General features: G+C 48.9%; 2 protein-coding genes across 2 annotated transcripts; both read left to right on the top strand.

Annotated features, from left to right (window-relative positions):
- The first annotated feature begins 4,962 nt into the window (after positions 1 to 4,962).
- LOC136465744 (mitogen-activated protein kinase kinase 9-like) lies at positions 4,963 to 5,814 on the top strand. The gene is made up of 2 exons (XM_066464360.1): positions 4,963 to 5,383; positions 5,588 to 5,814. Exons 1-2 carry the CDS (start codon positions 4,963 to 4,965, stop codon positions 5,812 to 5,814), a joined length of 648 nt encoding a protein of 215 aa, XP_066320457.1.
- Positions 5,815 to 10,187: 4,373 nt separating this feature from the next.
- Positions 10,188 to 11,038, top strand: LOC136465734 (mitogen-activated protein kinase kinase 9-like). The gene is made up of 2 exons (XM_066464356.1): positions 10,188 to 10,625; positions 10,829 to 11,038. Exons 1-2 carry the CDS (start codon positions 10,188 to 10,190, stop codon positions 11,036 to 11,038), a joined length of 648 nt encoding a protein of 215 aa, XP_066320453.1.
- The last annotated feature ends 4,106 nt before the right edge of the window (positions 11,039 to 15,144 follow it).

The raw sequence follows: 15,144 nt of genomic DNA, 5'->3' as shown, positions 1-15,144 counted from the left end.
TGAGAGATTATTTCATCTGTCACCACAAATGACTAGATGACGTGGCACTCTTAGAAACATCAAAATAAAATCCTCAATTTAGATTGGCCTTAGTACTCTTTTTTATAAGACATATCTACATTGGTTTTCGTAAAAAAATAAGACATATCAACATTACCTATTTATGTTTTAATGTAGGACGCTGCATTAGTACAAAGCATTAAGAACCGTACTACTGATGCATGGTTGTGAGGGCTTTGGGTATTTAGGCTTTTATGTTCCTATCGACTCGAGCACAATATGAAGACATCAGTTGTGAACTGAGTGTAGCTCAGCTCACTGAGTTTCTTGTAGTGAAACCTATCCGTCTAAGTTCAAGTCCTCGATTTGACACAGATACTCATATTTTTATGGATTTATTCCAAAATTTAATGGCGCTATTCTTTTAGTGGTAAGCGACATGCCCATCGACAGCGAGGCGCCTGTAGTGACTGGTGACTTCGTCAATCTCGAGATTTGCCAATCCAACTCAATTTTCTAGAGGTACGGTGCTCATAGAGATAGAGTGTGCATACATGCGTTCATAGGGGTGAGTGTGCGCTTGTGTGAGCGCCTGCTTCTGTAAGTGGTCTCACAAAAAAAAAAGACATCAGCTAAAATATTCCTTAATTAAACAAAGCAAGCTTGATGAAAGCGGTCCATCCCCGGCCCAACCGCGTCCCGAGGAAGAATCAAACTTGATCTGGCAGACGAGGACCGGCCGTAATAATGACGATACATGAGCGCGAGGGCAGGGCTTGGTCACCAGCCGGACAGCTCGTCGACGATGACGATCGACTGTGCTTCGTGACAGCCGACGCTGCCCCTGCTGCCCTGCAGGTCAAAATTGTCAGTGTCCGCGATCTATTGTAATAACCGTAAAAAAAAAGAATACTAGTAGTGTCTTCTTTGTAACGTATAACTGCAAAAAAAAAAAAGGAGACTAGTAGATTTAGTCCTCTAATTATATGGTGAAATTTCGAATCACTCTAATCTCTTTCATATTTCATGTGATTTTTTCCAATCCTTTTCTTCGGACCAGCACTCTAATCTTTTTACTACTCCCCCAATTCCAAATTATAAGTCGTTTTTTACTTTTTCGGTATATAGAGTTCGCTATGTATTTAGATATATATTATATCTAGATGCATAGCAAAATGGATATATCAAAAAAGTAAAAACGACTTATAATTTAGAACGAATTGAATAAATAAATTAATCAAAGTCTGGAATACTGCCATCATAACATTCACATATCCCGGCCCCAAACGGCCAAAAACACCTTCGCCTAATCCTCCCCGTTATGCTGTGTTACATTAAGTCCTCTCCTATCTGTAGGCAGTCACGAAGCCAGCGGTGGGGCTAGGGGGGCTCTAGCCCCGCCCCCCCCCCCCTACTGATCCTGGACACGTGTAGTCCCTCTAAGCCATTTCTTAAAATTTTATGCATATATGTATTAGGTAGGAGGGGCTAAGGTTAAAAGAAGATAAAAATCATCTATTCTTTTGTTCAGCCCCTCCTAAATTTTTTTCTGGCTTCGTCACTGTCTGTAGGGGCTTCTTGCTCCTCCTGATTCTTAAAAAAAAAGTCCTCTGCAATAAATGATCTGCACAATATATGGATTTTTGTAGCAAATTAAAGCTTGGACGGTCGTCTTTCACAGAGACGCATCAGTGCACTAGTCGCTCCCCTATAATGGAGAGGCGGCTGGAGCGGGAGCTGGACCTTGAGCTCAGCGTCCTCCATCCCGGCGCCTTGTCCGCGCCAGAGGTTATGAGGCCACTGAGCTTATCAATGCCGACGAGCTGGACCTTGTGCCTCAGGTTATGAGGCCACTGAGCTTATCAATGCTTTTCCTTCCGATCCAACACTACTACAAATAAGATTATATACGTATTCTTCGCTGTGTGTGGCTATCTTTACCTGTTTGAATTTGAGAAGACTATATACACATATTGGTTTCGATCATCTCTTCTCTCCACCCATCATCTACACCTTATGTATGGCTTTACATAGTACACACTCGATCTTTGATTGTTCTCTAAGGGCACTCTCAACAAATAATAGTCCTATTTCTTGAGTAGGAGCTCTAGATTAAATATAAGTATTCCATGGTTGTTATCAGGGAAAAATGGTGTATTGTCATCTTATGTATCTTCTAAATCACAATCCCTAGATAGATAGTGTTACATAGTTTTGCTCTATAGTAACTACGTTTACATCCTACTATGTAATAAATATATTACTATTATAAGTATGCTCTCACACTGTATGAAAAAACCATGAACAATCTTGTTTGCTACAATTCCGTCGTCAACTGATGTATACATTGGATGATGTATCTAAGGTGCTGTTTGGTTGCACCACCAGCAACATTAATGCTATGGAAACAGCTACCTAGCGGCAACGAGAAGGGAATCAACTATTGCGCTTTCTGTTTGGTCCAGCTGTGACAACTGACAACAGGAAAGCAGTTGCTAGAAGCGAGTGCAATCGACTACTGTCATTGGATTAGGCATGATCGGTTCATTGAAGGGCCGGATCTATTTCCGTGGCATGTGTTTGCTTGGTACGCCAAACAAACAAAAACTAACGTTCTAATGACGCCGTGATCGGGTCACGCCAAAAAAGAACCAACCCAAACATCACCTAATATAAGAGGAAGAGAGACATGCGTCAAAGGGGATCGGAGTTTCCCCGCATGCCGACCCTCCACCCTACGTCGTGGCTATACTCCGCGCATGGTCGTGTGTGGTGGGAATGGATGTCTTTTGCTGCCATTGCTAGCCAGGGAAGCCAGAGGGGGAGAAGGAGAAGTTGTTACCGTCGCCAGGATCGAGGTTTAGGTGTGGAGCTGTGGTCCTGTGGTGGCGGCTAGTGCTAGGGGAGGAGGGGAAGGGCACAGAGGTTGGGGCTAGGCGGCTGAAGGAGAAGGGGTCCATGTGACTATAGGGAGCAGGATGACTGTGAGGAGCGCGACAAGGGAAGTGGGAGAGGAGAAGGGTTTGGGATTCTTTGTGTTGCTAGGCTCTCATGATAGTGGGACTTTAGCAAGCCGGCAAGTTCAAATTAGTCGTGCCATGCTGGCAACGTGTCGAGGACGGCCCAAGCACACACAAGGTACCAGGCCATGCCATGCTTGGACAGGTCGAAAACACGGGCAATACATGTGATAGATAAATTGAGAAGGAAAAATAATGAAACAAATAGTATTTATTAGATTTTCCATCCAATTAACAACAGTGTAACAAATAAACATGGTTGTAACGCACTATATGTGACATGGATCGACGACTTTGACTTATCAGTCATGGTATAGTATTTTTCTCTCACAACAAATCAGCTTTAGCCGGCTTATCAGCCACAGAAACTATCAGCCGAACAGCTCGTACATGACAAAGATTGCTCAGTTTTCTCAACCATTCATCTCAACATACATATAGCATAATAGCAATCAATAATCAGACAAAGTTAGAACATGTCTGCTAGTTAATAATATATATAATCAGTAGTGGGCATTTCCTCTACAGTTCTATAAAATAAACTTTGCTATTACAAAGAGGCACCTACAAAGATGAAGCTTGTCTCTAGAGATTCGATCACAAGTTCTGTTCACGGACCTAGACCCCAGTCATGTCCATGTGGTGATTCCACGTACCGGTTTTGTGTCTATCTTCCCTTTATGTTTAGTTCCCAAAAGTTTCCCAAAAAGTGCTACAATAGCCATTACATCGAATCTTACGATACGTGTATGGAGCATTAAATGTAGACGAAAAAAAACTAATTGTACAGTTTGGTTGAAAATCACGAGACGAACGTTTTGAGCCTAATTAGTCCATGATTGAACACTAATTGTCAAATAAAAACAAAAGTGCTACAGTAACCAAATTCCCAAATTTCACGAACTAAGGCCTTGTTTAGATTACCTCCAAATTCCAAGTTTTTTCACTCTCTCTCCATCACATCAATTTTTGGACGCTTGCATGGAGCATTAAATGTTGGTAAAAAAAATAACTAATTGCACAGTTTGGTTGTAAATCACGAGACGAATCTTTTGAGCCTAGTTAGTCCATGATCGAACAAAGTTTGTCAAATACAAACGAAACATGCTACAGTGTCCATGTTGCAAAAATTTGCAATCTAAACAAGGCCTAAATGTACCCTTGCTCGGCTGGCTTGGTTGTGTCCATGCAGTCGGTTTTGTGGGGATGACTGATGGGAGGTTGCGTACGTTTGAATTATTCGCGACAAAGTTTGTACGGACAGAGGTAGTTGTCTCCTTCAGTCAGTATCAGCAATTGTTGCGTGGATCCATGTGCGGAAAGGTATGGCCTGGCTATGGCCGGTCAGAGTCCGGTCCAAACGGTGTAACTGGACGTGTTAGGTTGCATGTCTCTGTAGAGCCGTGCTGAGACGAGATTGTGTGTGTTTGTCTGTACAGAAGAAGTTGCGGCTACCTTGCACAGGAACGTGGTAGCCTTACCACCAGAGAAGTCCTGACTTGCATTTCATCGAGGAGTTGATGGGCGCGAGCTAGTCCAGCGCTGGGATGGCCATGGTGCGGAGCAACACCGGTGAGGGACGAGGACGACGTCACGAGCCTGTGCATTTGGCCGGGCGGCCATGGAGAACTCGCGGCCTAGGCGGCCGGAAGCGGCGCGGAGAGGGGGCTGGTCCGAGCGGTCGCATGCGCACCCACGCGGCGCTGCTGGGCACGCCGGCATGCACGATGAACCACATGTACTACCCGGGCGGCGGCGGCGCGGCGACCACGGCCTCGTAAAACCCCACGTCCAGCTGCGCCACCCTGCCCATGGCGAGCTCCACCACGCGCTGGTTCATCCCAACTCTCGTGTCACTGCTTGCCTCCCCTCCTCACCTCAACTCTCTCGGCAACTCCTCCTCCTCCGCACCCCACAGCTGTCTCAAGAGTCCAACAAGCCAATGGCTCTCGTCCGCCGCCGCCAGCTGCCGCACCTCACCCTCCTGCTCGACCACTTCGCCCTACGCCTGCCACCGCAGCCTCGACCCACCGCCGCGCCGTCCACCTCCACCTCCACGTCCAACACCCGGCTCTCGGACTATGAGAGGCTCTCCATTCTCGGCCACGGCAACGGCGGCACCGTTTACAAGGCACGGCACCGGTGGTCCGCGCAGCTAGTCGCGCTCAATCTCTTCGCGGACGGGGACACCTCAGTGGCACGCGAGGCCGAGATACTCATGCTCGCCGCGGATGCGCCTCACGTCGTGCGCCTCCACGCGGTGATCCCGTCGTCGACCGCCGCCAGGGCCGAGGAGGCGCCCGCAGCGCTGGCGCTGGAGCTCATGCCAGGGGGCTCCCTCTCGGGCCTGCTCCGTCGGCTGGGCCACCTGACAGGGGTGGATCCAACGGTGGGGCGGGGGGGCTCGAGCCCCCGTACCCATACCGGAGCAGTGGAACCCCTCTAGAGCCCCCATGAATTTTAAGGCAAAGTTTTATAGTGTAGGTGGGGCTGAAACTTAAGATCGAGCAGCAGTCGGAGATATGTGTTGTTCACTCCCCCCTAAATTTTTTCCTGGATCCGCCGCTGCCGCCCGATGCGGGAGCGGCGCATCGCCGCCATGGCGTGGCAGGCGCTCCTCGGGCTCGCCACGATCCACGCGCTCCGCGTCGTGCACCGCGACCTAAAGCCGTCGAACCTGCTGGTCGGCACCGACGGCGAGGTCAAGATCGCCGACTTTGGCGCGGGCAAGGTGCTCCGCCGGCGGCTTGAACGACATTCGGAAGAGCAGCGGCGATGGCCTTGGCATCGGTGACGATGGCGAACGGCGGCCCAGCCGCAGCCACATGAGGTGAGCAGTCGGACACTCTCGGGAGGTGATTCCATCCTCGCGTGAGCGCTGCGACGAGCCAGGCCACGGAGAAACGGAGGGGGGTTCGTTTCCCTAGAGCCAGGAGAGAGAGGAGATTTTGCATCGGATTGGCTTGGCTCGCGAGTGGGCAAATGGCATCAAACACGGGAGTTGCATCTGGAGAGCGCAGCCAGGCCACCGGGCCACGGTACCAAACAGGCCCTGAAAGTCTGAAACAATGTTGGCACTAGTTTTAGCAGGACGGCCGACAGCTTTTTGGTATAATTTAAATTAGGCTGACTTTTCTGTTCTTGTGTTCTTGACTTTTCTAGCTAGTGATCTTAGCCAAGTTTCCACTGCCACAAAAATTTATAGAGGCGCATCTCCCTTTTCCAATAGAGGCAACAACTCAATCTATAACCGTCGCTAAAAATGGTTTCTAAACCGAACTGTCTTTATAAATGCAATTGTAGGGACGACCGGTATTTTCAACTAGCTTTACTAATGCCCCCTATATTTAAAGGCAATTCTAGATCTAACCGCCTCTAATGCCCCCCTATATTTTCAAACGAAACTAGATGAAGACAAACTTTATATCAAAGTTCTATATCTAGAAGAGATCTATAGCTTTATAGTTAACAACTTTTTTATTTGAAATATTTTGGATTCAACAAATTCTATTTGAAGTTACTCCGTCCGTTCCAAATTATAAATCCCTTTGACTTTTTTAGTACATTCATTTTACTATACATCTAAATATAATAATATGTCTAGATCTATAGCAAAATGAGTGAACCAAAAAAGTCAAAGCGACTTATAATTTAGAACAGAGGGAGTATGATATTTTGAAAGTCAAAATTTTCGTACAAATCTAATATACTAGTTGAACTTAACAGCATCAACACGAACAACTAATTTGCAAGGGATTTGAGGTGTAGTGCATAGGAAACAAGAATGAGAGAGAAAGAGAGAGAAGTAGAGAGATGTATCGAAAAAGAAAACGGTGTATTAGGAAGTGAGAATGACAACTAATAATGTGAAATATGTATAGAAAGCTAAAAAGGTTAAGTATTATAGGAAGGAGGGGAGTATCTCTCGTCATGCCATTTTTTTCACAATAGCTGGTGCATATAGAAAGAATTACATCGTTTCCAAAGGGCAGCCTACGGCCTTGCGCCCGCCTAGTGCAGGCGACTCTTCTCTTTCGGTGGCTCTCTCATCCTTTTGCCGATCATCGATCGACCCCCTGTGCTTGGTCGGTAGTTATCGAATACGATCGATCAGCGTCTAGTACGAACACCAAATCCATTCGCGCATGTACTTGTACTGATGGCTGCAACGATCGCCGGTTGGTCGGCACGCTTGCCAATGAAGAAGTACATGCATCATGCGTGCAGCTATCCTCCATTCCAGGCAGGGGCGGATCCAGCGGTGGGGCGGGGGAGGGGGGGGGGGGTTGGCTCAAGCCTCCCTACCCAAACCGAATCAGTGCAAATTACTGTAGAGCCCCTATGAATTTTTAGGCAAAGTTCTATAGTGTAGGGGGCTGAGACTTAAGATCGAGCAGCAGTGTTGTTCAGTCCCCCCTAAAATATTTCCTGGATCCGCCGCTGAGCCCAGGGCAGGGGCGGATCTGCCACCGGGCCTCGGGGGCTCCCGAGACTGAGCCTGTGGAGCCCCCTCAATCCTCTCTAAAGTTTTCAGGAGTGAAAGGAAGAGTTTGAGCGTTGAGCTGAGGTTGAAGACGATATTAAAGCGTTGAGCTAAGCTTGATGTCTTCGTTTCCGCGTGAACTTAAGGTCTTCCTAGAGCCGACCAGCCCCGTGGGCTGTGGCCTGTGGGGCTGTTGCTCTTCCTAGCGACCGGAGGTCAAACCGGCAGATCTCGTGGTTCCTTGTGATGAGCTCGCAGCGCAGCCTGCCGCATGCATGGCACACCGCAGAAAATGCAGGCATGCATGCATGCACGTCCTGGTGGTTCCTTTCTCTACACGATTCCATGCATCGTCAACGAACGAGAGCTGTGAACATGTGATCAGCAGTCAGACGACTGTCTGCTATGGGCAGTCTTGCATGCCCAACCAGCCAACCTGCATACACGCCGCAGCGTATAAAACTGGACGACGATATCGAGCGCGGGTCGTGCCTAAGGCAGGATAACGAGCTGGCTCGGCTCGGCTCGTTCTGACTCGTTAAGATAATGAGCTAGCTCGGCTCGGCTCGTTATTCTAACGAGCTAGAAAGCCAGCTCGGCTCGGCTCGTTAAAAGCTCGAGTTGGCTCGTTAAACTCGCGAACCAGGTATAAAAAATACATAAAATATAATATTTGCATTTATCTCAAGTTTGAAAATAATAATAATATAAAAGAAATGCATCTAGACCAGTTACCAGTCAATTTATAGGGTCTAGACCAGTTACCAGTCAATTGTAAAGTGCAAGACATGAAGTAATACAAAAACTAATATAAGTTTTGATACTTTTTTTCCTATAAGCTTGGCTCGTTTAGCTCACGAGCTGACTCGAGTTGTCTCGTTATAGCTAACGAGCTAAAATCTTGGCTCGGCATGGCTCATTATCGTAACGAGCCGAGCCGAGCGAGCTAGCGAGCTTCGAGTTTTTCGTCCAGCCTTAGTCGTGCCTTTGGGAAATGCGGGGATGGATCGTGCTTTTGGGAAACTTGCGCCCCCTCGCCACCGTTGCCGCCTTGCTATGGTGCGGTAGGGTTTCACTAGAGCTTCACGGTCAGCCTCCCATCACCCTGCTGCGGCACGATAGGATCATGCCGGAGCTCTACGGTCGTCATTACTATAGCAATCTTAACCGAGACGGGCAAAAAGCATTAACCGAGGCGGTTTTTCCAACCGCATCCGTCAAAAGGTCATGGTTAATCAGGCCTGTAACGGAGGCAGTTGGCCGCCCCCCTCGGTTAATCAAATAAAAAAATAACAAAATAAGAAAGCCCGTTGACAAGCCTAGCGAGCCCACCCATGGGCCCGCCGAGCCCATCCACGCGCCGCCGCTGCCGCTGCTCGCCGGTGACGCATCCTCGCTAGACCACCGGGATCCGCTCGCCCGCCTCTGGATCTGGTCGTCCGCCGCCGAATCTGGCCTCCGGCCGCTGGGATCCGGCCGCACGCCGCCGGATCGGGCCGCACGCCGCCGAGAACCTTCCACCCGCTACCGGATCTACGAGCTGAAGCGTGGGAAGGGGAGGAGCGCCGCCGGATCTAGAGCAAGGGCGCGACTAGGGCCCCCAGTGCGGAAAGGTATGGCCTGGCTATGGCCTGTCAGAGTCCGGTCCAAACGGTGTAACTGGACGTGTTAGGTTGCATGTCTCTGTAGAGCCGTGCTGAGACGAGATTGTCGCCTTGTTTAGTTCCACCCCAAATTCCCAAAAAGTGCTACAGTACCTGTCACATCGAATGTTTGCGGCCCGTGCATGGAGCATTAAATGTAGACGAAAAAAAAACTAATTGCACAGTTTGGTCGGAAATTGCGAGACGAATGTTTTGAGCCTAATTAGTCCATGATTGAACACTAATTGCCAAATAAAAACGAAAGTGCTACAGTAGCCCTAAATTCCAACTTCCTGAAACTAAACAAGGCCTGTGTTTGTTTGTCTGTACAGAAGAAGTTGCGGCTACCTTGCACAGGAACGTGGTAGCCTTACCACCAGAGAAGTCCTGACTTGCATTTCATCGAGGAGTTGATGGGCGCGAGCTAGTCCAGCGCTGGGATTGCCATGGTGCGGAGCAACATCGGTGAGGGACGAGGAGCTAGAGGACGAGGACGACGTCACGAGCCTGTGCATTTGGCCGGGCGGCCATGGAGAACTCGCGGCCTAGGCGGCCAGAAGCAGCGCGGAGAGGGGGCTGGTCCGAGTAGTCGCATGCGCACCCACGCGGCGCTGCTGGGCACGCCGGCATGCACGATGAACCACATGTACTACCCGGGCGGCGGAGGTGCGGCGACCACGGCCTCGTAAAACCAAGGTTTTAAATCTCCGGCTATAGCTGTTGCTATAGCCGGCTATAGCTGCTCGACGCTGATCAAGCTATTTGGGTTGATGTACAACTTAGCGGCTATAGCGGGCTATAGCCTCATTTAGCTCAGCTATAGCTGTTTTAGAGATCATCCGCTAAATACCTTTAGCCGGAGATTTAAAACCTTGCGTAAAACCCCACGTCCAGCTGCGCCACCCTGCCCATGGCGAGCTCCACCACGTGCTGGTTCATCCCAACTCTCGTGTCACTGCTTGCCTCCCCTCGTCACCTCAACTCTCTCGGCAACTCCTCCTCCTCCGCACCCCACACCTGTCTCAAGAGTCCAACAAGCCAATGGCTCTCGTCCGCCAGCGCCGCCAGCTGCCGCACCTCACCCTCCTGCTCGACCACTTCGCCCTACGCCTGCCACCGCAGCCTCGACCCACCGCCGCACCGTCCACCTCCACCTCCACGTCCAACACCCGGCTCTCGGACTATGAGAGGCTCTCCGTTCTCGGCCACGGCAACGGTGGCACCGTTTACAAGGCGCGGCACCGGTCGTCCGCGCACCTAGTCACGCTTAAGCTCTTCGTGGATGGGGACACTGCAGTGGCACGCGAGGCCAAGATACTCATGCTCGCCGCGGATGCGCCTCACGTCGTGCGCCTCCACGCGGTGATCCCGTCGTCGGCCGCCGCCAGGGACGGGGAGGCGCCCATGGCGCTGGCGCTGGAGCTCATGCCAGGGGGCTCCCTCTCGGGCCTGCTCCGCTGGCTGGGCCGCCCGACAGGGGTGGATCCAACGGTGGGGGGGGCTCGAGCCCCCCTACCCATATCGGAGTAGTGGAACCCCTTTGGAGCCCCCATGAATTTTTAGGCAAAGTTCTATAGTGTAGGTGGGGCTTAGACTTAAGATCGAGCAGCAGTCGGAGGTATGTGTTGTTCAGCCCCCCCTAAAAATTTTCCTAGATCTGCCGCTGCCGCCCGATGCGGGAGCGGCCCATCACCGCCGTGGCGCGACAGGCGCTCCTTGGGCTCGCCGCAATCCACGCGCTCCACGTCGTGCACCGCGACCTAAAGTTGTCGAACCTGCTGGTCGGCGCTTGCGGCGAGGTCAAGATCGCCGACTTCGGCACGGGCAAGGTGCTCCGCCGGCAGCTTGAACGACATTCGGAGGAGCAGTGGCGATGGCCTTGGCATCGGTGATGATGGCGAACGGCGGCCCAGCCACAGCCACACGAGGTGAGCAGTCCGACAAGCTCGGGAGGTGATTCCATCCTCGCGTGAGCGCTGCGACGAGCTAGGCCACGGAGAAATAGAGGGGGGTTCGTTTCCCTAGAGCAAGGAGAGAGAGGAGATTTTGCATTGGATTGGCTTGGCTCACGAGTGGGCAAATGGCATCAAACACGGGAGTTGCATCTGGAGAGCGCAGCCAGGCCGCCGGGCCACGGTACCAAATAGGCCCTGAAAGTCTGAAACAACATTGGCACTAGTTGTAGCAGGACGGCCGACGACTTTTTGGTATAATTTAAATTAGGCTGAGACTTTTCTGTTCTTGTGTTCTTGGACCATGACTTTTCTAGCTAGTGATCTTAGCCAAGTTTCCACTGCCACAAAAATTTATAGAGGCGCATCTCCCTTTTTTGTCACACCCAATTTTAAGGATAAAATTGAATGCATAAAGCTCATATGTGCCCAGGGATCAGTCACACACATATGTCGATAAATTATAAGAAGTATCATCACGATGTATCTTACATCACGATTAATAACATCACATAGTCTTACACAACACAGCAGAAAATAAAAAGATAACTCTCTCGTGGAAGCTCCAACACAGGGACGGTCAACTGGTTGACCACAAGCCTAAAAGTCCTCTGGGAACTCCTCATATCCGTTGTCATCTGTTACCCATCCAGGATTTTTATCCAAATATTGAAAGTAAACAAGCGTAAGTACTTCCTGTACTTAACAAGTTAACATGGGGTTATGAAAGCTCAAAAAGGATGACACTGATTTACTATAGTTAGCACTTTTAGTAGGTCAAGATTTTACCATCAACTATTATCAAGTTATGCTTAAGCTCCCATTTAAACCCACATAATCAGATATCAGAATCATTGGGATCATATTATCATCGTATAACATCATAAATAAACAACAATAAGTAATCAATTATTCTGTGAGTTTTCCGGGCCGCTCGTGACCATGAGCACGGCTGTTATAACAGTTTGTAACCCTCTGCAGAGGTTGTGCACATTCACTGCGAGTCGTGATTTCCTTATGCCCGGGTTAATTACTCCCATATCACTGCCAAGGTGAGCGGGCGGGGTACACTATGAAGCCATTTCATAGGTTTCTCTAACCTGGTAGGGCCGCTAGGTTTCCTCGGTAGGCAGATGTAGGAACCCCCCTTTCCTATGGCACAAATCCTTCGCGGCTATACACATAAGAACAGGGGCAGTCCTATACCCAACGTGTCAAGCCCCTTTTGCGTCATAAAGGTAACCTCTAACAAGCTAGAAAAGGTCCTATTACTGAGCTAAAGTCAGAGCCATGTGACCCTCATGGTTGCACTGTCAGTCCCAGCTTTTGCCGACAGATAAGTCCTTATGGAGGGCCGAGAGCATCATGATCGAAAGTCATTTGCTCCTTCGCCCTATAATTCAGTTGTTTAAAAGTCAATTTTACCTTTTTCGTTCCATAGAACCATTATTTCATTATGTAGATCATGTATAGTTACATTGAGCGCTAGCAAACTACCCATATGCATATAACCCATAGGAGAACAAGGAACAGGATAATCAAACACTAGGATGTCCTTACAGGTATCAAAATTAGACACATGCAAATGAGTAATTAATAAATGTGAATAGGCATCAAGGTAGATCCCATGCTATACTTGCATTGGTTAGCAAACTCCTGCTGGTCCTACTGGTCTCCGAAGAACTCTTGGTCTCCAACGTTCTCCTCACTGTCTGAACTCGACCAGCAAAGCAACATACAAGCATTCCAAAGGCATTCATGCAAAGCAAACAATCCTATAGTTAGAACAGTATACCAGCAGTATAGAAAACAAGATAAAGTGTTTATGAAAAGAATCTATGTCTCGCTACGATCACGCCAACGCAAAGTTCACGAAAATCGGAGCTAAAACGCGAAAGTTATGAATTAAACGGGGTTTCCTATTGCAATTTATTTAATTAAACCTAACCATAAAATTTAAAAGTTGCAAACATGATTAACAGTGGTACTAACACGTAGATTATGCAATTATGAAACTAACGCAATTTAAACGGGTCGATTCGGAGCTAAAACGACGATTTTATGAGCAAAACAGTGAAGTGGCATTTCTATAAATAGAAGGAACTATTTTTGAATTTAAATAAAATTAAATCTGGGATATTTAACCAGCCGAGGACTGCGGGTTCTATTTGGCCAAACTCGGGGGTCTCTTTAGCAAAATTACCCGCGAAGGGGTATCGGTCTTTCTGGGCCGTTGGATCACGAATGGGTGGCTCAGAATAGATGGGAGGGAGAGAGAAAGGGGGCGCCAGCCGGAACAGTGGCAGCCGCGGCGGGGCTGCCATTGCCGACGGCGAGGAACACGCCGGTGAGCGGGAAACAAGGCCTAGCGGCCTCGGTTTGCGCAACCGAGAGCACCGGGGAAGAGAGGGGGTGCGGGCGAACTCGCCTAGGCCGAGAGAGCGGCCAGAGGTCATGGCTGAGGCGGTGGTCACCATGGCCGGCGGCGTGGAGCTCATGGGCGCACGCGAAACGGGCTCTAGAGGCCATGAAACTCGAAAGTAACGGCATTGAGAGAAGGAGGGGAGCAAGGGGGTCTCACTGTGGAAGAAAGCATGGTCGGAGGCGGCTCGGGGACGGTGGACCGCGCGGAGGGGCGAACGGCGGACCTTGGCGCTCCTCTGTGCGACGGTTGTGGCTTCCTCAAGCACTGGCGAACACGAAAACGGAGCGGGGAGGCAGCAGGGAGGGGCGGCGACGGGCTCGGCGCCGATTTATAGAGGCCAGGGCGTGGGGAGACGCTCCCACGACGCGAGTGGGCGCGGCGGCAGTTGCGGCTTTGACCGGTTGCAGGACGCATGGGAGGTGGAGGAAGGCGCTGACGCGTGGGCCCTGGCGGTCAGCGGCTGAGGCGCGGGGCGGCGGTTGCGCCCGAGCTGGGCTGGTGGGGCTGGCGCGGCGGCGGTTGCCAGCTCACCCGGTTGGGCCGGCCTAGGAAGGAAAGCAGGAGAAGGGGGGGGGGGGGAAGGGGAAGGCGAGCAGGCCAGCTCGGCCAGAGCAAGCTGGGCCAGCGGGGAAATGGTCAGCAGGCCAGAATGTGAGGAAGGGAGGGGAAGAAAAGAATTTCCTTTTCTTTTTCCAAATCAAAATTTCCAATTTCATTTCCAAATGATTTTTGAATCCTTTTGAGTTTAAATCAAAACCACTCAACATATTAAATAAAATGCTACAGCATGAGTGCATCAACATGTATCTATCCTTATGATTGATTTTAATTTCACAAAAAATATTATTTTCCTATATTTTAATGCACACATAGTTGCATAAATAAATCAATTTTACTATTTTAAAAGAATGCAAATTTTAGGGTGTTACGTTTTTCAATAGAGGCAACAACTCAATCTAAAACCATCTCTAAAAATGGTTTCTAAATCGAATTGTCTTTATAAATGCAATTGTAGGGACGACCGGTATTTTCAACTAGCTTTACTAATGCCCCCTATATTTAAAGGCGATTCTAGATCTAACCGCCTCTACATATGGATTTGTAGAGGCGGCCGGATCTAGAGCCGTCTCTAAAAATAGGAGTAACACAGTAAAATTTACAACCTTTTCAAACGAAGCTAGATGAAGACAAACTTTATATCAAAGTTCTATATCTAGAAGAGATCTATAGCTTTATAGTTAACAACTTTTTTATTTGAAATATTTTGGATTCAACAAATTCTATTTGAAGTTACTCCGTCCGTTCCAAATTATAAGTCGCTTTGACTTTTTTAGTACATCTATTTTACTATATATCTAAATATAATAATATGTCTAGATCTATAGCAAAATGAGTGAACTAAAAAAGTCAAAGCGACTTATAATTTGGAACAGAGGGAGTATGATATTTTAAAAGTCAAAATTTCCGTACAAATCTAATATACTAGTTGAACTTAACAGCATCAACACGAACAACTAATTTGCAAGGGATTTGAGGTGTAGTGCATAGGAAACAAGAATGAGAGAGAGAGAGATAGAAGTAGAGAAATGTATCGAAAAAGAAAACGGTGAATTAGGAAGTG

The sequence above is a fragment of the Miscanthus floridulus genome, chromosome 1 (genome assembly GCF_019320115.1).
Source record: "Miscanthus floridulus cultivar M001 chromosome 1, ASM1932011v1, whole genome shotgun sequence".
NCBI classification, from domain to species: Eukaryota; Viridiplantae; Streptophyta; class Magnoliopsida; order Poales; family Poaceae; genus Miscanthus; species Miscanthus floridulus.
The sequence above is the reverse complement of the archived record's forward strand: the minus strand, read 5'-3'. Positions and strand labels throughout refer to the sequence as shown.